Raw genomic sequence first — 27,832 nt, 5'->3', positions numbered from 1 at the left:
GGAAGCGACTCTCCGTGAGTATAGACTCTGTTACCACCGGCTGCTGCGGCCGCCCAAGGCCGACTACAGCGACGGCGGCCGCCGCTCGCAGCCCGACTGGCTGCACTGGGCCTCCGTGTGCGAGCACTGCGGGAAGCGACTCTCCGTGAGTATAGACTCTGTTACCACCGGCTGCTGCGGCCGCCCAAGGCCGACTACAGCGACGGCGGCCGCCGCTCGCAGCCCGACTGGCTGCACTGGGCCTCCGTGTGCGAGCACTGCGGGAAGCGACTCTCCGTGAGTATAGACTCTGTTACCACCGGCTGCTGCGGCCGCCCAAGGCCGACTACAGCGACGGCGGCCGCCGCTCGCAGCCCGACTGGCTGCACTGGGCCTCCGTGTGCGAGCACTGCGGGAAGCGACTCTCCGTGAGTATAGACTCTGTTACCACCGGCTGCTGCGGCCGCCCAAGGCCGACTACAGCGACGGCGGCCGCCGCTCGCAGCCCGACTGGCTGCACTGGGCCTCCGTGTGCGAGCACTGCGGGAAGCGACTCTCCGTGAGTATAGACTCTGTTACCACCGGCTGCTGCGGCCGCCCAAGGCCGACTACAGCGACGGCGGCCGCCGCTCGCAGCCCGACTGGCTGCACTGGGCCTCCGTGTGCGAGCACTGCGGGAAGCGACTCTCCGTGAGTATAGACTCTGTTACCACCGGCTGCTGCGGCCGCCCAAGGCCGACTACAGCGACGGCGGCCGCCGCTCGCAGCCCGACTGGCTGCACTGGGCCTCCGTGTGCGAGCACTGCGGGAAGCGACTCTCCGTGAGTATAGACTCTGTTACCACCGGCTGCTGCGGCCGCCCAAGGCCGACTACAGCGACGGCGGCCGCCGCTCGCAGCCCGACTGGCTGCACTGGGCCTCCGTGTGCGAGCACTGCGGGAAGCGACTCTCCGTGAGTATAGACTCTGTTACCACCGGCTGCTGCGGCCGCCCAAGGCCGACTACAGCGACGGCGGCCGCCGCTCGCAGCCCGACTGGCTGCACTGGGCCTCCGTGTGCGAGCACTGCGGGAAGCGACTCTCCGTGAGTATAGACTCTGTTACCACCGGCTGCTGCGGCCGCCCAAGGCCGACTACAGCGACGGCGGCCGCCGCTCGCAGCCCGACTGGCTGCACTGGGCCTCCGTGTGCGAGCACTGCGGGAAGCGACTCTCCGTGAGTATAGACTCTGTTACCACCGGCTGCTGCGGCCGCCCAAGGCCGACTACAGCGACGGCGGCCGCCGCTCGCAGCCCGACTGGCTGCACTGGGCCTCCGTGTGCGAGCACTGCGGGAAGCGACTCTCCGTGAGTATAGACTCTGTTACCACCGGCTGCTGCGGCCGCCCAAGGCCGACTACAGCGACGGCGGCCGCCGCTCGCAGCCCGACTGGCTGCACTGGGCCTCCGTGTGCGAGCACTGCGGGAAGCGACTCTCCGTGAGTATAGACTCTGTTACCACCGGCTGCTGCGGCCGCCCAAGGCCGACTACAGCGACGGCGGCCGCCGCTCGCAGCCCGACTGGCTGCACTGGGCCTCCGTGTGCGAGCACTGCGGGAAGCGACTCTCCGTGAGTATAGACTCTGTTACCACCGGCTGCTGCGGCCGCCCAAGGCCGACTACAGCGACGGCGGCCGCCGCTCGCAGCCCGACTGGCTGCACTGGGCCTCCGTGTGCGAGCACTGCGGGAAGCGACTCTCCGTGAGTATAGACTCTGTTACCACCGGCTGCTGCGGCCGCCCAAGGCCGACTACAGCGACGGCGGCCGCCGCTCGCAGCCCGACTGGCTGCACTGGGCCTCCGTGTGCGAGCACTGCGGGAAGCGACTCTCCGTGAGTATAGACTCTGTTACCACCGGCTGCTGCGGCCGCCCAAGGCCGACTACAGCGACGGCGGCCGCCGCTCGCAGCCCGACTGGCTGCACTGGGCCTCCGTGTGCGAGCACTGCGGGAAGCGACTCTCCGTGAGTATAGACTCTGTTACCACCGGCTGCTGCGGCCGCCCAAGGCCGACTACAGCGACGGCGGCCGCCGCTCGCAGCCCGACTGGCTGCACTGGGCCTCCGTGTGCGAGCACTGCGGGAAGCGACTCTCCGTGAGTATAGACTCTGTTACCACCGGCTGCTGCGGCCGCCCAAGGCCGACTACAGCGACGGCGGCCGCCGCTCGCAGCCCGACTGGCTGCACTGGGCCTCCGTGTGCGAGCACTGCGGGAAGCGACTCTCCGTGAGTATAGACTCTGTTACCACCGGCTGCTGCGGCCGCCCAAGGCCGACTACAGCGACGGCGGCCGCCGCTCGCAGCCCGACTGGCTGCACTGGGCCTCCGTGTGCGAGCACTGCGGGAAGCGACTCTCCGTGAGTATAGACTCTGTTACCACCGGCTGCTGCGGCCGCCCAAGGCCGACTACAGCGACGGCGGCCGCCGCTCGCAGCCCGACTGGCTGCACTGGGCCTCCGTGTGCGAGCACTGCGGGAAGCGACTCTCCGTGAGTATAGACTCTGTTACCACCGGCTGCTGCGGCCGCCCAAGGCCGACTACAGCGACGGCGGCCGCCGCTCGCAGCCCGACTGGCTGCACTGGGCCTCCGTGTGCGAGCACTGCGGGAAGCGACTCTCCGTGAGTATAGACTCTGTTACCACCGGCTGCTGCGGCCGCCCAAGGCCGACTACAGCGACGGCGGCCGCCGCTCGCAGCCCGACTGGCTGCACTGGGCCTCCGTGTGCGAGCACTGCGGGAAGCGACTCTCCGTGAGTATAGACTCTGTTACCACCGGCTGCTGCGGCCGCCCAAGGCCGACTACAGCGACGGCGGCCGCCGCTCGCAGCCCGACTGGCTGCACTGGGCCTCCGTGTGCGAGCACTGCGGGAAGCGACTCTCCGTGAGTATAGACTCTGTTACCACCGGCTGCTGCGGCCGCCCAAGGCCGACTACAGCGACGGCGGCCGCCGCTCGCAGCCCGACTGGCTGCACTGGGCCTCCGTGTGCGAGCACTGCGGGAAGCGACTCTCCGTGAGTATAGACTCTGTTACCACCGGCTGCTGCGGCCGCCCAAGGCCGACTACAGCGACGGCGGCCGCCGCTCGCAGCCCGACTGGCTGCACTGGGCCTCCGTGTGCGAGCACTGCGGGAAGCGACTCTCCGTGAGTAAAAAAAAAACTGTGTAAAATAAGTTGAGTTATGTTGTTATCTAGTCTGAAGCTTGTATTTCGCTTTCTGTGTATTTTTGAACTTTATGGTGCACAATAAAGAATATTTACTTATTTATGACTAAGCTAATTCCACGATTTAAGTCACTCATACGAGAGCGATGTTCAAAGACTAACAGTGCGTGAGCACGTGACACACTCACGACCTTCGAGCAACACCGGCTTCCGACACGTCGGAAGGGAGAAGCCCAAGCGATGTCTTACCGTACAAATCATTCTGCCATTTTTTGCGGGGGGAAACGTACACACAGACGCACTTCTCACTCACTACATACAAAATCCAATCTGTAATGACGATTGACGACACAAATAAATAGAAAATGACACTCATCAAAGACAAATCTTGCACACCTCGATCTTTTTAATATAATAGCGCACCCCCCCCCCTCCTTGTCACACTTGGCAACGAACCCCCCCCCCCCCCCCCACCCTGGTGTGCCGTCACATTTTATCAATGATATCGGCAAATCAAATTAATATTTTATCAACATACTTTTAACAAAAGAAATATTAAAAACTGTAATAGATGTCATATATTAAAGAAAAAGTGACGAAGCCCTCCAGTGGTGAAGGCCAGATTCGAACCGGCGTCTTTAGCTATCGCGGCTAACGCCATGAACCCCTAGGCCACCCCGCCACGGCGGTGCCCGTCCGAATTTCTCTACTATATGCCATCTTAGTAAGACTAGGCGTCTTTGACCAGCTCTAAGGGCAAGCAGTGCGCGCTACAACGTAAATCCGTAAGCACTTCGTTTAGGAGGTGCAAGCGTCCTTCACCACTGAAGGGCTTCGTCACTTTTTCTTTAATATATGACATCTATTACAGTTTTTTAATTTATATATAGTAGTGTGACTACTTAAAAAAACACAAATCAAAATATTTAATAAAATAATTTGATTTGTTCCCAAACTTGTTCAAAAGAAATATTAGTAATTTTATAACCCAAAACAGATTAGGAAAGAAAATGAAATGATTAAAAACCATTATCGCTCCAAAAACTTGTAATTAAACTGTACAGCGAATAAAATAATTTAAATAACTAGCCTTATGAACCGATTTTGCATGTACAACCAGCCTTAAAGTTTGTAGTCTATGATTGTTCATTATTTTAGTATGTGGGTATTTTTGCACTTTGTAATTTTTCCTCAGTCACCCGTTGACCACGAACGCTGTAAAGGGTTCGAAACGTCGGGATGTATTATAAATTCAATATACGCGATATAATCCGTTTTCATAGTTTTATTTCATAATTTAAATAAGTTAAAGTGACGTCACAAAGTTTGTGACTCCCCCCTCCCCTTTGTCACAACATGTCACATTTTCGTAACCCCCTATCCCCCCTAAACGTGTGATATAATTAATGGATGAGCCCTAATAGACTGTAAGAATGGGACCCAAGACAGAAGTAAAACACAAGACTGTCGGTTAAATACTGAAGATATAATGCTCAATTTAAAAGATACAATCTTTTATATACTAAATTATCTAGGTTAACTATGAATCACACTACTTGGGAGGTCTACACGTGAAAGGTGTCAAATGGTTATGTTAGAAACTGAAACTTATGTACTATTATTTATTCTGTGACGATAGTTTAAATTTAAATAATGACCTCTCTTTCAGTGCCTGGCGACGCTGAAGATACACATGAACAAACACACGGGGGAGAGACCGTACAAGTGCTCGCTGTGCCCCAAGGCCTACATGACGCCCTACGGACTTAACGTAACTATATTTTAGAACATGTTTATTACCAAGTATGCTGTAACCGTTCTTGTGCAATAGGGTATATAACTACTAGTCAAATCGATTTGTTTTTTCGAACTGTCAAAACGATTTGCTACTATGGAATTTATATGAAACACTAGCATGTGACGTCACGGTCAAATTACCTACTTTTTATAGTTTTATACGGTTTTAAAATAGAAATTATGTCTAAAAATAACTGCTGTCTACGTTTCTCTATTAATCTCCTGGTGATTTATTTCATGCATGGTGTAAAATAATTTCTCGGCCTCCTGGCCTAGTTGGTAGTGACTCCCTTTAGAACATGTTTATTAGCAAGTATGCTGTAACCGTTCTTGTGCAATTAAAAAACCGGCCAAGTGCGAGTTGGACTCGCGCATGAAGGGTTCCGTATCATTACGCAAAACACGGCAAAAAATCACGTTTTTTTTATGGGAGCCCCACGTAAATATTTATTTTATTCTGTTTTTAGTTTTTGTCGTTATAGCAACTAGAATTTTATAATTGTACTATGTAGTTAGTTAATCAGTAAATAATTATGTAAAACAAAGTCGCTTTCCGCTCTGTCCCTATTTATGCTTAGATCTTTGAAACTACACAACGGATTTTGATGCGGTTTTTTTAATAGATAGGGTGATTCAAGAGGAAGGTTTATGTGTATAATTTGTTAATACCCGTGCGAAGCCGGGGCGGGTCGCTAGTATTATATATATCGCCGTCTAACACCCCCAACACAAGCCTTATTTGGATTACTGTAGGACTAGGTTGATCTCTGTAAAAACCAGGGACCGGACAACCCTTTCCGCGATAAAACCCTTTCAATGGGCGACACTTAAACACGGCTAACACATTGAAAGACTTTCCCTTTTGAACTGCAAGCCCATTCATACCCTTACCTTTGACTAACCCTTACCGCAAAGCTAACCAAAAATAAGGCTAGCTCTTAATAAGGGTTACCCTTATCTTTAAGCGCTTTTTATAAAGGTTTCCCTTTGCGTGAAAGAGACAGGATTAGTATATATCTACGGTAGTGTATGAAAAGGAAAGAAAATAGGTGCCAAGTCAAAGAACGCCGCCGTCGCCGCCGACGATCGCTCGGATTCGAAGTAATGTGTGCTTTATGAACAAGATAGACGACTTAAATTAGCACGCTTATATGCTAAAAGGGAAACCCTTTATAAGGCTAACCCTTATAAGCAATATGCAAGGTGTTGGTTAGCGGATGATAAGGGTATTTGGGCTACCGATTACTCAAATGTGGTAGCTTTATATAAGGGTTTTTAAAAGCAAAACAAAGGGTTTCGTCTGGCAAAGGGTATGGTGAGTTAAGCCTTATGCAATACCCTTATAAAACCCCGATAAGGGATAGCGGGCCAGTCCCTGGTAAAAACCCGCCCCGGCTTCGCACGGGTTACACAAAACCTTAACAAATTATATACCTAAACCTTCCTCAAGAATCACTCTATCAAAGAGGATATAATATTATAGAGCGGTGTCACAGTAAATTTTGTAACCACAGTAAATTCACTGCCATCTATCGACACACTTTGAAACTAAAAATGAAGATTTATAAAAATACGATAGAATGTATTTAAATATGGATAAATGATTTTTTTTATTTGCATTAATTATTTTTGTTATTTTGTCCCATATTCTTACACTGATATGCGTTAAAATTGTTAAATAACAAACGAAACCGTCAACGCCTTCTGTAGAAGAGTAGGCCAAAGGTAGTAGCGACATCTGATCGAGAATCAAATTTTCGTGATTTTCTAGGCACGTTTTTTCCTTAGACTGTATCCATCTATTACGAAGTTATAGATCTATCTTTGACTCTATTGATAGGTGAAAACTCATGAAAATTCGTTCAGTAGTTTTTGAGTTAATCGCGAACATACATACACACAAACAGATAGACGCGGCGGGGGACTTTGTTTTATAAGGTGTAGTGATTTATTTATTGAAATAATAAAGTGTTGTTGTCCCAGAACCACCAAGCGTTTCACACAGGTGTGAGGAAGTGGCAGTGCCCGGATTGTCCCGCCACCTTCATGCACCAGTCTTCCGTCTACCAGCATAAAAAGGTCAGTCCTAAAGGTTTTCCTTAATCCCCTCCCCTTCCCTTTGTCTGTGTATTATAAGGATTTTGACCGAATTTTTAGTCATTTTTTGCATTTTTACGAGCTTTTATTCAACTTGCAAAATGTATGTAAGCTTCACATACTAATTTTAATTGGGTGACAATGCAATACTATGATACCATCGAGCTGATCTGATGATGGACACAGGGGGCCAAAGGAACTATGTGATATAACAACGCAACCTAATTTTGTTTGGGTTTGTCAGAAAAAAAAATTTCGTACAATAAAGTGTTTACTTACTTAATTATATGACTGTTAAAAGAAAAAACTGGCTAAGTGCGAGTCGGACTCGCGCGCGAAGGGTTCCGTACCATTACGCAAAAAACGGCAAAAAATCACGTTTGTTGTATGGGAGTAAAAACAGAATAAAATAAATATTTAAGTGGAATATTTATGTTATTCTGTTTTTAGTGTTTGTTGTTATAGCGGCAACAGAAATACACCATCTGTGAAAATTTCAACTGTCTACCTATCACGGTTCATGAGATACAGCCTGATGACAGACAGACGGACAGCGGGGTCTTACTAATAGTACGGAACCCGAAAAAGTCGGCAAAAAACATTGAATCATTATTGCAACTTGTTTTACAGATACACACAGGCGAGCGGTCCCACCAATGCACAATCTGCGAGAAATACTTCACGCAGTCGGGGTCGCTCTACACGCACATCAAATATGTGCATATGAAGGAGACACCTCCTCCGCGCAAGCGCAACAAGAAACCTGTCCAACATTAGGGCCCTTTATGTCTTTAATGAAAAGGGAACTTTAACAATGATAAAGAGTGTTTGTTGCGGCAAGCAAGAAAGCATACTCAATTTCATGGTAGATGGCGCTGCGCTGCACACATCGCGCGCTACGGGTTTCCTGCGACCTATATAAGCGCGGCCATTGTCAAGCTTTTTACTTTTGCAATATCCTTCAAAGAAATAACATGTATACGCGTTTCATTTATTAATAATATAATTGTGTTGCAAATCGGCGTTTCAATTCTTATTTTACGTTATGAGGAACTAGAGTCTACACAGTTAATTATTCAAGTATATTACAATGCGCTTATGAACGTCAAATAAAGCTACGCCGGCTCTAACCCGACACCTCTGCCCCGACAAGATTTAAATCGCAAGATACCTATTACGCAAAAAAAACAGTTTGTCACATACGATCTAAAGGATGTCAGATACATCACAGATAAAAGATAAAAAAATATTGATGCTACTTTGCTAAAACACGTTGTAAAATAAACAACTAAAATCACCGCATACCAGTTATTACTCTGCGGAGACCCTAAACAAACCAGGGACCGGACAACCCTTTCCGTGATAAAACCCTTTTAATGGGCGTACGGCTAACACATTGAAAGACTTTCCCTTTTGATCTGCAAGCCCATTCATACCCCTACCTTTGACTAACCCTTATCGAAAAGATAACCAAAAATAAGGCTAACCCTTATCTTTAAGCGCTTTTTATAAAGGTTTCCCTTTGCGTGAAAGAGACAGGATTAGTATATGAAACGTTACGCTAGTGTATGAAAAGGAAAGAAAATACGTGCCTAGTCAAAGAACGCCGCCGTCGCCGCCGACGATCGCTCGGATTCGAAGTAATGTGTGCTTTATGAACAAGGTAGACGACTTTAATTAGCACGCTTTTATGCTAAAAGGGAAGCCCTTTATAAGGCTAACCCTTATAAGCAATATGCAAGGTGTTGGTGAGCGGATGATAAGGGTTTTGTAAGGGTATTTGGGCTACCGATTACACAAATGTGTGTACACAAATATAAGGGTTTTTAAAAGCAAAGTGAAGGGTTTCGTCTGGCAAAGGGTATGGTGAGTTAAGCCTTATGCAATACCCTTATAAAACCCGGATAAGGGATAGCGGGCCGGTCCCTGAAACAAACTGTGCACCACATGGTTTTCGAATGCCCCATAACCAAATATGACGGGTCACCCATGGATTTCAAAGACGTCACGAGCGACGCTATCGACTACTTACGGAATGCTAAATTTAAGTTAAGATTTGCATGTTGATACTAAAACACAGTGTATAATGCCATACGATAAATAAATAAAAAACTCTTAAAAAACATTGTTGTGCTATGTCAAAATATATTTAATTTCCTCTGGAATCCATTCTAGTCGTGTTTCTGTAATAAATAAAAAATATGGAACATTAGTTGCATATAGGTAAATGCATGTTGTGTAACAAAATAATATTTCATATTTAATTTATTCTATTGTAATCATGTTTTTAGGCGAATCGAAAACTAACACCGTAATAAGCTGCGGGGAACAGAACGATTTCCAAACCATTCTGTACCCCGCGGACTATTATTTTGTTGTACCTGGCATGTTCTATTTATTTTAATTATTTAATTAATAATATTTAATTAATTATTTAATTATTAATAGCGATAAGAATAATACTGTATTTAAAAATATAAATTTACGTATTAAGTAAATCAATTTTTAAACCTGAACGCTGTTTTCATACCAATAAATGCAGTTTCCCAATTTACGACAATCGAAAGAGACGCAGCAATCTCCCTCCTATACTCTGGCAGACACACCCACTTTTTTCTACTGACAAAGTGGGTGTGCCAGAGTATTTCAGGTAATACAAGTTGGTTAAATAAAATAACGACTTGATTGATGATTTTTTTATATACATACATCGCATTTTCCAAACAAGAGACTAGGATCAGTCGTTGCCACTGTAGCATATATCGCATGTGTATGTGTTGTCTTACATACTTCGCAGGTGTATGTGTTCTTTATAAAACTTCTGTAATCTGCGGTGGGTGTTTCCTCGGCCTGCGGTCTCGGCGCGGCCAGGGCGCTCCGTCGTGCACTGTTCTGACGTGGAGCTTCATGGTGGAGTTAGTGGAGAACGTTTTCTCGCAGCGCGGGCACGGCACGTTCTTGCGGAGCCCTAGGTGCACCTAAAAAATACAGATAAAATAAAATAAAACAATACAGATTAATGAAGGAAAATTATAGAACATGAAAATGAACTGAGCAGGTAATATAACAACACAGCGACTAGTATTTTTCAAACTTGATAGGTACGGTGACAGATGTCATCTCCATACAATGTGTAATCTCAAAATCATGCATAATTGTATTGAAATGACATATGTCAGCGTACCCTACCTGTTTGAAAAATACTACAGTTGCTCAAGGCGTAGTCGCTAAGTTATTATAATTTTGTAAGCGGAGTATTTTTTTTTATGTTAGGTTACATCGTCAACGTCCAGAAGTTGAGGGCGAGCAAATGAATATTTTCGTTGACGACATACTGTTTCACGCATTTTATCCGGATTGTTTAATCGCCCATCGTTTTTTCGATGCGAATTGTTAAGAAGAAAGTCGCCTCCTCAGGTTGCCTTCTAGACTGAACGCCTGGTGGCACTCTCCCCCGTGTGTGTTACTAGGCTGTACGCCTGTTAGCCACCGACGTGAGTACTTACCGCTTTGCGGTGCCTCCTCAGGTTGCCTTCTAGACTGAACGCCTGGTGACACCGGTGGCACTCCTCCGTGTGTGTTCCTAGGCTGTACGCCTGTTAGCCACCGACGTGAGTACTTACCGCTTTGCGGTGCCTCCTGAGGTTGCCTTCTAGACTGAACGCCTGGTGGCACTCTCCCCCGTGTGTGTTACAGGCTTTACGCCTGTTAGCCACAGAGGTGAGTACTTACCGCTTTGCGGTGCCTCCTGAGGTTGCCTTCTAGACTGAACGCCTGGTGGCACTCTCCCCCGTGTGTGTTACTAGGCTTTACGCCTGTTAGCCACAGAGGTGAGTACTTACCGCTTTGCGGTGCCTCCTGAGGTTGCCTTCTAGACTGAACGCCTGGTGACACTGGTCGCACTGGAACGGTCGCTCCCCCGTGTGTGTCCGCGTGTGCCACTACAAAGTCAAAGTAAAATCATTTTATTTGCCACACGTACACAAGTATACATGCAAATATACAATAAAATAGTATTTACATTACAATAATATTTTCATTGAGTTGATATTTACAAAAAAAAAGAATATACATTAAGTTATTATTTACAGCCGCACCTGATCATTCAAAGTTTAATTAATTAAGAATGTCCAATAATTATTTATTAATAATTATTGGACATTCTTAAACAAATTGACTAAGCCCCATAGTACGCTCATGAAGGCTTGTGTTGCGGACACTTAATAGACATCCATACAAAATATTTATAAATACTTAAATACATAGAAAACGCCCATGAATCAGGAGCCAATATTTGTGGTAAATACACAAATAAATGCATTTACCGGGATTTGAACCCAGGAGCTTCATAAAATGTCTTCACTAGCGACTAGACCAGACCGGTCGTCAAAATCTAATTAACGAATTGAAAATTTTAGCGACCATGAATAAGGGTGCCAATATTTTCTCCCCTAGAAATAAAAGTGGGCACTCTAGATAGTCTCGATAATCAATAACCCGCTGTCAGATCTGGCCACGCTAATGTTAAGATTGATAGATGGTAACGTCACTTTTGTAAAAAAAAAAACGTATTTTTTGCAAAGCTTAAAATATAATTTGTGATAAGTCATCAAGTACGTAATTGATGGCGTCCAGAAATGGGATCTACGTATCCAGGTAATGATGATTGTGTTACCGTGAGCTGCACAGCTGTGGTGAACCCTTTAGGGCAGCGATCGCATTTAAAGGGCCGTTCACCCGTGTGCGTCATCTGGTGGTTCTTTAAAAACTGGTGTGTCTGCGGACAAACAGATTTAAAAGTTGTTACTTACAACTGTTGTTAAAGTTGTTGTTGTTGTATATAGTTGTTACTATATACATAAAATCACAATAACTATATAACTATTAACTAAAAAAAAACAATAATATTAATGTTATGCCAAAAATGCCTTACATCATTTTGAAAAAGAGCTGATACTCTTCAAACTGCTGTACTGGAGAGCTACGATGCCACAGACAGTGGTGCTGTAGCGGCCTGATGCCGAGGTGGACGCGGTCTATATAATGTCTGCATTTATCGCAGGTGTATGTGTTTGCATCTATCGCAGGTGTATGTGTTGCGTTTACCGTGTAGGCCTTTCCGCAGTGCTCGCAAATGTGGTCGTGCCCTCGTCTCTTGTGCTGCACGGGGCGTTTTCTGTGCTTCTTGTACTGCGTGAGCTGGTGGTGGTGTAGCGGCCTGAGGCCGAGGTGGACGCGGTGTAATGTCTGCATTTATCGCAGGTGTATATGTTTGCATTTATCGCAGGTGTATGTGTTGCGTTTACCGTGTAGGCCTTCCCGCAGTGCTCGCACATGTGGTCGTGCCCCCGTCTCTTGTGCTGCACAGGGCGTTTGCTGTGCTTCTTGTATTGCGTGAGCTGGTGGTGCTGCAGCGGCCTGATGCCGAGATGGACGCGGTCTATATGGGTCGAGAGCGACGGCTTGGATAGGAATGATTTGTTGCACTGAAACAATCATTTATGTTCAATAGGGATACAATAAAAAGTGTAACAGTTGAAAAATCTCAACCAAAAATATGTTAACTAACTAAACTGTGCTAATAGTTCCAAAAAAACTTTCATCATCATCATTCAATTTAAGAGCTGTGGGCTCTTGTCGGTGCAGCGTGATGAAGTCTCCACCTTAGTCGATCCGAAGCCAGCCCTTTAGTATCCTGGTACGACAACTTAAAAAAACTTGTTGTTTGGTAAAAAAACTTTAGGCTACTAAAAATAAATGCAAACTGCGATAAAGTAAGGACGCTAAGGGCGAAGAATTTCGTACATTTCCTATCTCTATCGCACGCGCTTAATTTGCTGCCCAGCCCATAATGCCGGCGGTTAATGCCGAGCGGGACAGCGTTTTAATTAGGCGCGTGCAATAGAGACGGGAAAAAGCGGGTCCTTAGCTTTCTTACTTTAGCAGACGTAACCCAAAGAATAACTTACAAGGTGGACTTCCGGTTCGAACGCCATCTTGATAGTAGCCTCGTGATTAATTCCTTTGTTTTTTGCTCATAATATTGTTTAAAGTGTAATATCGATAGCTTTATTATACAATAATCTAATGTGGTAGTGTGCAGTGAATGGAGAAATAATCTCAAAGCGTGTTTAACCACCATTTTGGACTTCGGTTACCGCGATAGTTACTCATGAAATAAAACTATGAAAACGGATTATATCGCGTATATTGAATTTATAATACATCCCGACGTTTCGAACTCTTTACAGCGTTCGTGGTCAACGGGTGACGGGTGACGGGTCACCCGTTGACCACGAACGCTGTAAAGAGTTCGAAACGTCGGGATGTATTATAAATTCAATATACGCGATATAATCCGTTTTCATAGTTTTATTTCATGAGTAACTATCGCGGTAACCGAAGTCCAAAATGGTGGTACAGCGTTCGTGGTCAACGGGTGACGGGTGACGGGTCACCCGTTGACCACGAACGCTGTAAAGAGTTCGAAACGTCGGGATGTATTATAAATTCAATATACGCGATATAATCCGTTTTCATAGTTTTATTTCACCATTTTGGAGTCAACGGCCGGTAGTCCACGTGCTTCTCGTAAAATCCAGCTATCGGTTTTACGAGACAACTACAACAACCACCGAACAGCGTCGTGCTCTAAGAGCATTTATTTTGTTCCTACCCTTTTACGTGACATTGGCTACGGGCAACACCGCCCTCAAGTCCATCAAGAAAAAGAACTTACGAGGTCACAGGTGAAGATATCGACGCTGTGCGCCGCGTGCATGTGCCGCAGCAGCGCCTCGGCGCCCGCGCAGCCCGCGCCGCACGCCGCGCACGGGCTGACCACAACACATCGTCACATTATACACGGTGACTATAAAATAAGTGCATTGTGTGTCAGGGAGGTTTTGGGATTATAAATAATAAACCATTTATTTATTTACATACAAGATATATACAGTGGTACTACGTAAACGAAATTAATAACTAGCTTAAATCTAAAATAGGCCCTTGAGGCATTGTACCAAGGATGCTGGCGGCATTTCCCCGCTGTATCGCAATGCTGATACATTGTGCGAGAAAGCCGCCAACTCTTCGGTCACCAGTTACGTCAACCAGACGCTTCGCGATTTCAGCAAACAACTTATGCGCGCTGGGACCCCATGGACCTAGAGTTTCAACTTCAAATGGAACGAAATGATACTCTCTCCGCCCGCTTAACGTTTTTAACGTTTTATTTAGATATCAAGATCCATTTTGTTAGTATTCTACAAACTAAAACCTAAAAACTATGTTAGTATTCGTAACTCACTAATGACAACGTATTTTTAATTAAGTGTTGCATTATTGAGCACTCATTCCTTACAGCTATTATCTTCAGGAGGCTGTTCGGGGTGTCACGTATTCTGTTCAGAAGCGATGCCATCTTTTTCCGCAGCAGAGCATTGAAACTACTATATTATTATACTATAATTCGCGAAAAAAAATTTGGCTGTTTCACCCTTTTAGGCTGTTTCATTTTCTATGGGAGGGTATCTTTTTTGCGATTTCGTGGTTGGTCCCATAATAAAAGTTGCTCAGTATAATCCCAACACCTTCCTGGCAACGGAAATGCACTTATTTTTTAACCACCCTGTATACGTAATACTTCACATAGAAAATAAGGGATGATGAAGAAGTCGTGGTTTAAGAAGTTTTAAACTTATTTAGGGCCACTTCACCATTCACTAACCCGGGGTTAACCGGTTAAACCTGGAGTTACCATGGTTACCAGTGCAATTTGACACTGAGTTAACGTTTTAACCCGAGTTAGTGGAATGGTGCAAGTGACCATGTGTAGAAAACGAGAGAGTTTAAAGTGTTATAAGTCGAAAACTTACGGTAAATGTCTTTAAGCACCCCTGAGGCGCATAATTATGGTGGAAATATTCGCTGTCAAATGGTAAAGTAGGTATGTACTCGAAAAGTCAATAAACTGACTGATAGTTGTCATTTACAAAATCCTGTGTGGTATGTGTCGTGTGTTGTAGTTGTAACGACCGGTCTGGTCTAGTGGGTAGTGTCCCTGCCTATGAAGCCGATGGCACAGGGCGGACACGCTATATATCAAAAATCACTTGCGTTTCTATGTGTGAACGGCACGTCTGTACACGCGTCATGCGTCATAGTGTGAGTAAGTTGCTTAAAAATAGTACTGAGCGGTCGGCAAACGGCCGTCAATTTGGTGTCGCGGGGCGAGGTAATTCGAGTCGGGACGGGGCGGTGCGTGGCCGTTATGATAATGCTATTACTTATTCTGTGCCGATGGCCGATGGTCCTGATTTCGAATCCCGGTAAGGGCATTTATTTGTGTGATGAGCACAGAGACTGCTACTCTGATTTCGCTAGATGTCGACTACGAAAATAATAGTCGTTTTCGTAACAAAACTGATGTATGGAGTGAGCACTCTATGCTTACTTATTTCTCTATGCTGTAGATTATATTTTACATGAGAAAAATAAACAACTAAATTTAATCTCATACGAAAAGCTTCACTCCGTCACATTTTTTGGGGGCAAAAATAAATAAGTTACTTTGTTCTGTTTTAGAATATATTTTATGCTATCCGTGCACTCTGTAAATAATGTATATAATGTTTGTTTGTATTTCTCTGTGCGCTGGTGGCCTAGCGGTAAGAGCGTGCGACTTTCAATCCGGAGGTCGCGGGTTCGAACCCCGGCTCGTACCAATGAGTTTTTCGGAACTTATGTACCAAATATCATTTGATATTTACGTCGCTATTCGGTGAAGGAAAACATCGTGAGGTATCGGACTAATACTAACAAGGCCTAGTTCCCCCTCTGGGTTGGAAGGTCAGATGGCAGTCGCTTTCGTAAAAACTAGTGCCTACGTCAATTCTTAGGATTAGTTGTAAAGCGGACCCCAGGCTCTCATGAGCCGTGGCAAAATGCCGGGATAACGCGAGGAAGAAGAAGTATTTCTCTGTGTAAGTAAATTGTAATATTTTTTTGGAGAAATAAATTCTTAAACCATAAAAAACAAGACAACGAAATGAATTGACCCTTCTAATGGTTTGTGTACATTTTGGTTACCTTAAGTCAGGATCACACTTGTCGTCAACTTGTTGTTGCCGGTGTTTCGTTAGTGCCTCCTTATTGTCGAACTGAGCACGGCAGCGGCCGCACTGCAACTCGGGCGCAGAACCCTGTCGAAATAGTTATTTACGATACAAGTGTGGAAAAGAGGAAATTCGAAACGAGTGGCGATAAATTTAAACACGACCGCAGGGAGTGTTTTAAATCGACACGAGTTGCAAATTACCTTTTCGCACGTGTATCGTACAACGTTTTACAGTACATATGGCCCTTTAAACTTTCGACATATGCACGAAAAGTGCTCATTCCCGCACTAGTGCGAAAAAGTAGCACCATATGTACTGTAAAATGAGTTTTCACATCACCAATTCCAAAAAGGGGTTTTTCTTTCCTGCTAGGAGGTATCAAAGTGACACTTTTCTGTTCTAGAACATTGTTTTTACATTTTTTTGCACATTATTTTTATTAGTTTCAATAATATTTTCAAACATCATAATTACCTCATACGTGATGTGAAAAGTTGTATGTGTCACATGGTAGCAAAATTATTTCCATCTTGGGCGTAACACACTTTAATCCCTCACTACGCTCAGGATTCTACTTTAGAATCCCTCGTTACTCTCGGGATTTTATTATAGAATCCTTCGCTTTGTTTAGGTTTCAATGTACGCCCTCGCCGTAAATATGTCATTTTGCTCCCTTGTAACACAATATACTATTTTTGCATGAATCTAGTATAACTGGATCGGTCATGAGGGTTGGGGGAAATGACGGAACGGGATAGTCTTATGTATCTTTCAGTAGGAGTAGCAGAAAAAGCGCTGTTATTGTTTGTCCTTGTCACAGTCTCACTATTTTTTATTCCCCACCGTAAATTTAGTATGGTTTATGGTGGGCTACAAATCTACTCGACCAATCATATTGTCGCATTGCGTATGTTTTGTCCCTCACGGGCGCACGCGTATAGCTGATCTATGTAATGCTAGGTCTATGGTTTTTTATCAAAACTTGCATTTTTGATACAAGCTCTTGTTGCCGATTGAACTTATTCTCATTTGCATGTCTATCAAGTACTTCTCGAGACCTTTCTAATGAACCTAAAGGTTGTATCTGTGTTTTTTTCATCGAAGTTTAATTTGCTACCTTCCGACTGCCTCATCATTCATGCCTCATCAGATCAGCTCCACGTTGGCATATTATTGTATTGTTATCGGAATCAAGGAAGTACTCCAAATATCAGCTGCAACGGATACCAGCAATTGGTTCATATTTAAGAGCCCGTTAACGATTTTAGAGCAAAAATTTAAAATTGATAGATTTAGTCGTTGAAATTATACGCGTTCTGTTACGTAATATCTAAATAACAAGAATTGGTTTCTATTAGCACTTCTTTTCATCTTGCCTTTTAATAATGAGGTCGCGAGCGTGCGTCACCGGTAATATATGAAGAGAAGGTGCAGTTTTTAAAAATTCATCAAAAAAATATGGTGGTTAATTATACAAAGTGATGTATAAGAACAGTTTCAGCGCATGTTGTAGATTGTTTAAGTATCAAAATTACGTTGAAATTAAGTCGATTCTCAGAGAAATTGTCACTTGTTTTGAAGTACTTTCTGGAGAAAATTGATTTAGTCTAACTTTCATTTACACTACTTCAAAGTCATAATAATAAAAATGTAGTCTGTAAAGGGTCGAGTACAGGATATGTGTAATACAAAATTACCATGTTTAGCCGCCCAAACTTTACGAAATTTACAAATAAGAGCGACAAAATCAGTGCTTTACGCGCGTTTACCTAAACGTCCATCAGAAAAAAAAATCATTACTAATTTAGAGAGTCTGTTTTCAAAAAATTGATCCGTAAAACGGCAAGATGAGAAGACGTACTAATAGAAACCAGTACTTGTTATTTCTATAACGTATCAAACGGTGTATAATTGCAGCGACTAAATCTCTCAACTTTACATTTTTGCGACTAAAATCGATAACGGGCTCTTAAGTTATCATAATTGAACCTACATGCTATATACTGTAGGTTATACGTTTACCTATCTTTAAGGAAATTATTATTTATTCTTTTTATGCCGTTTAGTGCAGCTTTAATGTCTACCGTTCTCCAATTCTCCCTCAATTGCTCAAAGGTTAACTGGAAGAGATCCCTGAAAGGGATAACTTCGCCTTTGTACAAATGATGTGTGTTTCTCCTGTTTTATATTTATTTTTGTACAATAAAGAGTTTTTACAGTACATATAGTGCTACTTTCTCGCACTAGTGCGTAAAAGAGCACTTTTTGTGCATATGGCGAAAGTTTAAATAGCCATATGTACTGTAAAATGTTGTACGATACACGTGCGAATAGGTAATTCGCAACTCGTGTCGATTTAAAACACTCCCTGCGGTCGTGTTTTAATTTATCGCCACTCTTTTCCAATTTCCTTTTTCCGCACTTGTATCGTAAATAACTATACTACTACTACTACTACTGAACCAAACAAACAGGGCAAGCTAAATAAGTGTGTAATAAAAAGTGATCCCATAGATGCTCCGTGAATAAAGTTTCGAGCGGAGCACTAAAATAGTTATTTTCACCACACCAAAATCGATCCTTCAAAAACTTATGAGATAGTTGCATTTAATCCACTAGAGTTGCAAATTTTGAGTTGCATCAACTCTTGTGGATAAAATGCAATTGCAATTGAATATTAAATGATGTTTTTGAATGATAGATATTTAATAGCGTTAATTTGTCCACACACAACACACAGTTGTTGTTGTTTGTGTTGTTGTTGTTTTGTTTTATTGTTGTTTGACCACTGAAGACGTGTCGTTGCTACGTGAGGATGGTCCTCGTAAATTGGACCGAAACATGTCAAGCTATTTGACTTAACAATACGTGAGTGACCCGGTTCAATATTTTATTTAAAATAATTTAATATGTTTGAGTCTCACGGGAGTATTATAGGTATAGTTAAAAGCGTTAATTTGGTTACCTTATTGTGCGCGAGTAGTTTATGCGCCTTGAGTCCCTTGGCGCTAGTATATATCTTCCCACAGAGCTCGCATGAGCCGCGCGCCGATTATTCCACGGTTGTCTCCTGCGTTACCTTATTGTGCGCGAGTAGTTTATGCGTCTTGAGTCCCTTGGCGCTAGTATATATCTTCCCACAGAGCTCGCATGAGCCGCGCGCCGATTATTCCACGATTGTCTCCTGCGTTACCTTATTGTGCGCGAGTAGTTTATGCGTCTTGAGTCCCTTGGCGCTAGTATATATCTTCCCACAGAGCTCGCATGAGCCGCGCGCCGATTATTCCACGGTTGTCTCCTGCGTTACCTTATTGTGCGCGAGTAGTTTATGCGCCTTAAGTCCCTTGGCACTGGTGTAGATCTCCCCACATAGTTCGCACGAGCCGCGCGCAGAGTTCTCGACGGGGTGCGCTGCACGCATGTGCCATGTGTACGACGATTTCTTACTAAAGAAAAATAAGTTTTTGTCAAATAATATTGTCTTCGGTTACCGCGATAGTTACTCATAAAATAAAACTATGAAAACGGATTATATCGCGTATATTGAATTTATAATACATCCCGACGTTTCGAAGCCTTTACAACGTCCGTGTTCATAGTTTTATTTTTTGTCAAATATTTCACCTTCGATACAAGTTTTTCTTTAGAAAACTGAGGAAGTAATACTCCGAATGGAATAATGGGAAACATAATAAGTTATTATACGTTAACATTGTCGAAAAAAAGTAATTCTATCTAAAATGTTGCCATAATGAAAATTTGCCGAATGTTGGTTGCACAAGTAAATCACCTGCAAAAAGGTGATTGGAATGTGACATTAGAGCTATAAAACCACACTTTAAAAACGTTATACTCACAGGAAGTGCTTCCCGCAGTACTTGCATTGCCGCGTGGTGCCGGCGTGGCGCGCCGCGTGCGCGACGCACTCTTTCCTGTAACAATGAAAGTGGCTGATATTTTCATATTATGAATGAATGAATGAATGAAATTATTTAATCCAGAAAATATTTCCATATTATGTACGTCTATAACCTCTGAAGAGTATAATAAATTAAAATATTCGATTAAAAGTTAACAGTGTAGGTATATTGCGTAACTGTCCGCTGCGTTAACAAGCACAAACGCCCTCGTTATGTAACCTTTTCCACTGTGTGACTGCTTACTGCATTACCTGCCCCCGTTATGTAACAGTGTCCACTGTGTGACTGTCTCCTGTGTTACCTGCCCCACACGCCCTCGTCGTAGTCCGCCACACCCGCCGCAGCCAACGCGCGTTCTCTAAGTGCTCCTTGAGTTAGAAATCGTAGTGGTAGGTGGCTGTGCAAGTGCCCCCTGTGTGACTGTCCCCTACGTTACCTGCCCCACACGCCCTCGCCGCACTCGGCGCAGCGCAGCCGCAGCCGGTGCGCGTTCTGCACGTGTTGTTTGAGATAGAACCCGTAGCGGTAGCTCACGCGGCATAACCGGCACTCGTTCTTTGCGTTACGCTGAACACAAAGATAAACCGTAAATTTTGTAAAATATGCCAACTTTGCCCCAGATTTTAAAACTATTATTTTGTGATTTGCTAAAGTGACCCATCAGTACTATCATCAAATGAGGTTGTGATTAGTTTTCATATATAAAAATTAGACGACAATTAGGGCCGGGGAGAGCGAAGTAGGCACATTTTACGGAACTTAGGTTAAAAACTGGCATCCTTAAGAGTCACAATAACTTAAACCGCCACCGTAAGTGCGTAACAGTAAAATAACATACATATATGTTTAGTACTGACAACTAAAAATTGTAACAGGTACAAAGAGAATAGAGTAGAAGTTTTTCGCGTGAAAAATCTAATTTCTAGCTCTATTCTCTTTGTCTTATAATGTACATGCCATCTGTAAGGCTGTAGATCTACAGATTGTTAAGACTTTACATCCTTAGCAATTGCATGTAACTGGTGTTGCTCGCTGTGTTATTATTTCTCTTATATCAATGTCCAGAATACCTATTACCTATACTACTGGGGTATTTTTTAATGTATGCAGATATTTGTTACCATTTAGAATAGAATAGAATATATTTATTAACGTCACATGATGGTTGGATACATAGGAGAGGGTATAAAAGGAACGGACGAAAAAGGACCCCACTCAACGTAATGACACGGCAAGCCGCAGCGCTGATTTTCGGTAGGGACCTAACTTTCAACTATCTTAAGACCAAAGATAGATATAACTCCGTAATAGATGGATACAGTCTAAGGAAAAAACGTGCCTCGAAAATCACGAAAATTTGATTCTCGATCAGAGGGCGCCACTAGTTTTGGCCTACACTCGTATAGAGGGCGTTGACGGTTTCGTTTGTTATTTATAATTTTAACGCATATCAGTGAAAGAACATGGGTCAAAATCATAAAAATAATTAATGCAAATAGAAAAAATCATTTATCCATATTTAAATACATTTTATCGTATTTTTATAAATATTTATTTTTAGTTTTAAAGTGTGTCGACAGATGGCAGTGAATTTACTGGGGTTACAAAATTTACTATGACAGTACCGCTCTAGTATAAGTTACTCTATGCTTAAGACTAACATTAATGAGAACACAAAAAGAAGAAAAAACAAAACAACAAACAAACAATGAGGGAAAAAACAACAACAAAACGAGTATGATTACAATTTACTGCCGTTACTAAGTTCAATGTCTTCAATGTCTAGATGTCCTTTGACCTCCAAAGACGTCAACTTACGCGCGCGGCTACAGCCTAATATCAACCTTAGTGCATTCCCATAAGGTTCACAATGACGCGCCACACGATAGGCGTGGCGTTCTAACGGTTATTGTAGCCGCCGTGCAGGTCTCGACGACTCAAATAAAAAGACTTCGATTCGAAGTAAACTGATATAATTTTCAATAGGTACTGGTTACAAAGGTACAGTTGCCCAAAACGGTTAAAAGGTGTAGAAGTGGTGGTTATGGTATGGAGGCTGATGAGAGAGTGATTTAGCGAAATTGAACAGTAAAAAGGTAGTTTAAATTTAGGTGCTTCTAATTGGCCGCGATACAAATTATGTGGAGCGCTCCTATTGGTACTTTAAAAAAGCCTCCACATACTATCCGAGCCCGACGGCTGCGTTTAATACTGCTAGGAATATTTTATATAAATAAATAACAATAGTATCCTGAAAACGTTGGCAGGTAAGATAAATGCACCATTACTCAAACACTGGAACAGTCTACACGTGGCCGCAAGATGTTGAGAAATGGTGCATCTAGATTGCCTAGATTTTTATTCTAGCTGTTATTGTATTTTATTTTATAATTTATGTGTGTGTTTTGTGAATTGTAATTGCATGTCACTAACCTTATTTAATTTTAAGTTTTGTTGTACTTACTAACACTATATGGATCAAAATGATTCGAATTAAATAAATAATTGAAAATTGAATTGAATAAAGGTTCGTTCGCAACAGTTATTGAACTTTAGTTTATTAGCAAAAATATTTTTTCAATGTTAAAGAAACTTACCGGGTCATGATCTTTCTTCATATGATTGTCAAAAGTAGTGGACGTCAGAAAGCCTTTATAACACAAGTTACATTTGAACTTGCAGTGTTTATACCGATCCGACACTTTCCTCCTTTCCATATCCTCCGCCATTTCTTCCTCAGTCAAACACTGGATTTCAAAATTATGCTTTTTTACAAACTCTTCTATTTCCTCTATTGTAAAAAACCTTCCTGGTTCAGAGTCTTTTTCTTTACCGGCTTTTGCTTTTACTTCATTTGTTTCTTTATTTTTCTTCGTTACTTTATTGGCTTTTGAATGTAGCTTTTTATTTTTAAATGTTTCTACATTAACTTCCTTTAGTCTACGTCTTTTTGAGACTTTCATTATTTGTTTATCTAATCTAGTTCCTATTTTAACTTTGACTAACGCAGGTTTTGGCTCAAGATTAACATTTTCCATTTTATACTTATATTCTTGAAGATTCATTTTAGAATCTTCATCAGAATCATCACTGTCTGCTATACCGTCGCAATTTATATCAAACGCTTTAATGTCAGTTTCGATTACATTAATCTGTAATATATCTGTTTCTACCTTGTCAAGTTTATTGTTCAAACCATTTTCATTTGGTTCTATCTCATCTTTGATAATATCAATATCTAGATGGACATTTACATTTTCCAGAGTTTTGTCTTGTTCAAAGTAATACTGAACGTTGGTTTTTAAGTTTTGCGAGAGTGTGAGTGTCAGTTTGTGTATAGAACGGTCGATAGTGCGGATGTATGCGTTTGTTATCTGGAAAAAAAAACGGATTAGCTTTAACAAGAAGTTTATTAGTGCCTATCTTATTAAACTCATAGTTTTTCCATGACACATGAGTGCTGATAGATGCATAAATTTGTATAGGACAATACAATCATATTAGTTATTTGTTTTACAGTCACCATCAGATATATGGGAGCGCCCGAGGTGTTCACAGTATCTGAACACGCACTCTAACGCCTTGACAATAGAGGCGTGTTCAGATATTTGTGAGAGCCTTGACCGCTCAGGTATATCTGATGGTGACTGTACAAGGGGACAAAGTTGTTTAATCGCACGTGCTAAGCCAGGTCCACACAGAGCGAGCATACGCACGAGGCAATTTCCTCGCGCACAAAACGGCCAGTGTAGACGTGCCTCGCGCGCACCGCCTCGGCCGAGGACGTGGCCGTAGACGTGCCTCGCTCTGTGTGGACCCGACTAATATTGACACCCGAGCAAGCGAAAGATTCCATAATTAAACTGTGTAAACTTGACATGTTTTCATTTATTGATTCTTAACGAAATATGTATTTAACTAGTTATTATTTAGAACATGACGATCGATAGGAGATACTCGTACTTAATAATTCCGTATTTTGTTTATGACATGAATGCATAAAAATGTGTTAGAGTCGCCTGCTTGCGCCTTCTGGAAACATTGGGACAGTGTACATATGGGATCCAGAGGCTTAGTTTATAGGTTATTATAAGTTAGTATAGGTTTAACTAACATAGGCTTAAGGGAATGTACACTAACACTATGGACATTAGTCTGAAATAAAATATATTGATTGATTGATTGATTGATAAAATTCGTTGACATAATATTGATTATTTGTAAGACATTTTTTTATTTTCTATCTATCAATTTATTAAATAATATTATGTAAATAGTAATATAATAATATTATTTTATGTAGATTAGTCTAGCCTAAATTATAATGTAATTTCATATTATGAGAATAAATGTAAGGTTTTCAACCAAAAGGTCGCATCGTCGCTTGTCGATAAGGTTGATTTCTAATTGAAGCTATATGGAAATAGCGCCTTATTAACAAGCGATAATAAGTACCGTTTTGGTTGAAAATGGCACAAATATCTAATCTAATTGAATCGAGCGTCGGTGTCCGTGGAGCAGCAGCCATACAGTTGACTAGACGCCGACCAGTGGCGTAACTAGGGAGGGGTTGGGGGGGCAAGTGCCCCGCGCCATCTAAGGGGGGGCGCCAAAATGGGTAAAAGGCAGCAGCAGGGAAACTTTTGTCAGTCGTCGGGGGGCGCAAATAAGGTGACTGCCCCAGGCGCCATATCCTCTAGCTACGCCCCTGACGTCGACGTTCGGGAAATGCTAGTGTGCGGTGGTGCTAGGATAGGACCTCGGAGAGATCTCTCAGAGATCACCTTCAAACCTTCAAGAAAAGAGCGCATTCCCATCTTAACCCGGCCGGCAACGCCTTAGGCCGGCAACGCACTTACAACCCCTCTGGTGTTGCCGATGTCCATGGGCGGCGGTAATCGATTACCATCAGGTGATCCGTCTGCTCGTTGGCCTCCGATTTCATAAAAAAAAAAAAAAAAGATCTGAGATGTTGACAAAGTACTTACTGTTTGTTGGTGTGTGAGCGCCTGTCGAAGCAAGCTGTCTGATCGTCTTGAGCAAGCTTGCAGCCGCACTGCTTTTAGCAGGAGTGTGCGACACCAGCTGCATAAGTGCTGAGGTAACCCATCTGATGCCGTTACCTGCAAACATATTTTTTTTATTAAATAGGGAAACAAACAGCATATATAATTCTTATAGTCTAAGAAAGATATTTTAACACTTTAGCCAAAACAGTTTCCACTGAATTAGTTAATACATACAATTTTGTCTGTAAAGTAATTGTATAGGTATAGGTGTAACACAATTAAAAGAAAAGAATAGAATTCAAATTAAAGATATCCAGAGATGAATATTTTTTGTTATAAAAAAAAAAAAAAAAAAATCTTTATTTCAGAACATTTAAAATTCCATACAAATAAATAAATAAATAAATATTGCATGCTCTTACTAGGTACTTATTTTTAACATATCTTTTATTTTCATAATTTAATAAATCTTAGCTGAATTTGTTCATCCATTTGAAATTTTCATAATCATAGGAATACATTGTAGATCTAATTAGAGTTAAAGTCGGCTTATAATGTCTAAATTCTAATGTTTGGTTATTTTTATGAACTACCAGCCAAGGCTTGAAGGAAACAGTTTTTTTAAACTTAAAATAGCCCAATTTTTTTTAATTTTTTTATGCTCTTTATGTAGGTATGAATCATGTATTTAGGTAACAATTTCTTTTTATTAGATTGACCCATTAAAAATGAAATAATAAACCAAAGAACGAGAAAGAACCCGGTATTTTTTGTAGGAAGAAAAAACCGGTTCCGAGCCTTGCTACCAGCATTTATTCTGTTGAAACTTTAGTATTTATGATTAAGACTAATAGCTTTACCCTGAATTCAATGATTAAATAATTTCAAGTTACTTGTATATACTTGTTGTACTATATTAAATATATTAATAACGGGTCACTCACATATTTTAAGTTGATAACCACTCGACATGTTTCACTCAGTACCGACCCGTATTAATATATTTAATGCGTCTGTGTCTCACGGAAGTTTTGTTACTTGTTATACTTTTATAAACGGTAGTACTATTACTTATTCTGTGGTTGTATTATGCATTTTCAATACTATTTTTAAGTATATGAATCTCTCTCTTCTCTCTCTTTAGCCCTTTTCTACCCTTCCGGTGTAGGACTCCTTCATTTTGCGCCATTTGTCACGGTTCTGTGCGACTTGTAGCCACTGCTTCCCCGCAGTCCTCTTGATGTCGTCGTCCCAAAGCATATGGGGTCTACTTTGAGGATGCTCTTCTCCCCATGGTCGCAAATCAAGTAGTCATTTACGTTTAAGTATATGAATACTTTTTATTAATAATTCTGGATATAATTGTAAGTATACACACAAACATTGCTTACCGGAAATCCCAAAAGTTCCGAAAACGAAATATCTAAGCCAGCGTCGCGAATATGATACAATTTCACGTCACAAGCCAGACAAATCCGACATGCCAACAACTCCAACTGTTCCTCCACTTTCACGGTGTCCATGTTTACTAACACTAAAGGTAAAGGCATCGCTAAATTACTAGTAGATCGATGAGAATTGGCACACAAAGACTACTTATGTTTTCAGAGAAATGTGATATGTTTTACGATTTAATAAATTAGATCGTAGTCCTTTCAAATAATTTATCATCATTCCAGCCATTCCAGGCAATGCTTGCATATGGTTTTATACGGAATAATGCATTTCTTCAATATTAGCATTACATTTTTATCATGAAATCACGAAAATGGACTCCAAATAGTCAAATTTAGTCCAATTGTTAAATCTTCTGTTTTTTTATTGGGGAAAAAACAGATACAGACCAGTAACAAACTAACAATACACAGATAAGATTAGAAAATGATAAATTTAGCATGAGAGAAGTACTGAAGTACTGTTGACATAAGATGGATCTGTTGAGCTTTGTTTGAGCTACTGAACTACTAGTGAACTAAAAGAATGAGTACTTCAGAGTACTTCACAGCGTACGAAAGATGTATATCAATCTTTTCTTTTCAGTGACACATTTTGCGCACGACTAAGTCAAGTTCGGTAATCAGCGAAATCGACAACACACTCGCGTTCGCGGCTTCACGCCGCGTAGTCTGGAGCGCCCTTTTGCTTTAAACATAACAGACCGGCGTATCGGATCGCAATTTTGGTCCGTCAGCATATTGAGTATATTATCTTTAAGTAGCCTTACTAATTACTTTGAACTTAAAAGTAAGTTTTGAAAGTTATGGGAAGCATAAAGGTACTTTCTACATTATTAATCTGAGTATCAAGCCCACTTCAGACTACTGATTAGCGAACTAGACTCCACACTCACGTTCGCGGCTTCGCGCCGCAATTCGCGCACGAGTGTGGAGGAGCGTTTAAACTTGATTTTGTATTTTGATTCCATTTTGAATCAAAATTCAAACCATTTCGCACTTGAAAGTATCCAAACGCAAATGCATGTTTGCAACATACATGCTAACTAACTCTACATTCCATAATACATGCAGAAAATTAAAAGATGGCGTCTACGTAAATGTCAATTGTCATAATGTCATAAATAATTATTAAATATCATTACTGTTAGAAATATTGTATTAGCACCCTTATAATACCTACGCATGTGTGTATCACACCTAACCTCCTTTCTGTATATGTCACTATGAATTTATCTATTCTCTTTGGTATCGACT

The 27,832-nt window shown here is 42.3% G+C and overlaps 1 protein-coding gene across 1 annotated transcript; it reads right to left on the bottom strand.

Annotated features, from left to right (window-relative positions):
* Positions 1-9,774: 9,774 nt before the first annotated feature.
* LOC134753159 (zinc finger protein 345-like) lies at positions 9,775-26,948 on the bottom strand. The gene is made up of 12 exons (XM_063688952.1): positions 26,513-26,948; positions 25,101-25,235; positions 22,710-23,486; positions 20,549-20,679; positions 20,050-20,124; positions 19,500-19,638; positions 16,164-16,276; positions 13,813-13,909; positions 12,380-12,559; positions 11,749-11,850; positions 10,916-11,014; positions 9,775-10,051 (listed from the first exon to the last, which is right to left on the bottom strand). Exons 1-12 carry the CDS (start codon positions 26,669-26,671, stop codon positions 9,884-9,886), a joined length of 2,175 nt encoding a protein of 724 aa, XP_063545022.1. The 5' UTR covers positions 26,672-26,948; the 3' UTR covers positions 9,775-9,883.
* Between the last annotated feature and the right edge of the window lie 884 nt (positions 26,949-27,832).

The sequence above is a fragment of the Cydia strobilella genome, chromosome 26 (genome assembly GCF_947568885.1).
Source record: "Cydia strobilella chromosome 26, ilCydStro3.1, whole genome shotgun sequence".
Taxonomy (NCBI): domain Eukaryota; kingdom Metazoa; phylum Arthropoda; class Insecta; order Lepidoptera; family Tortricidae; genus Cydia; species Cydia strobilella.
Note: the sequence above shows the minus strand (reverse complement) of the source record. Positions and strands in the feature narration are given on the sequence as shown.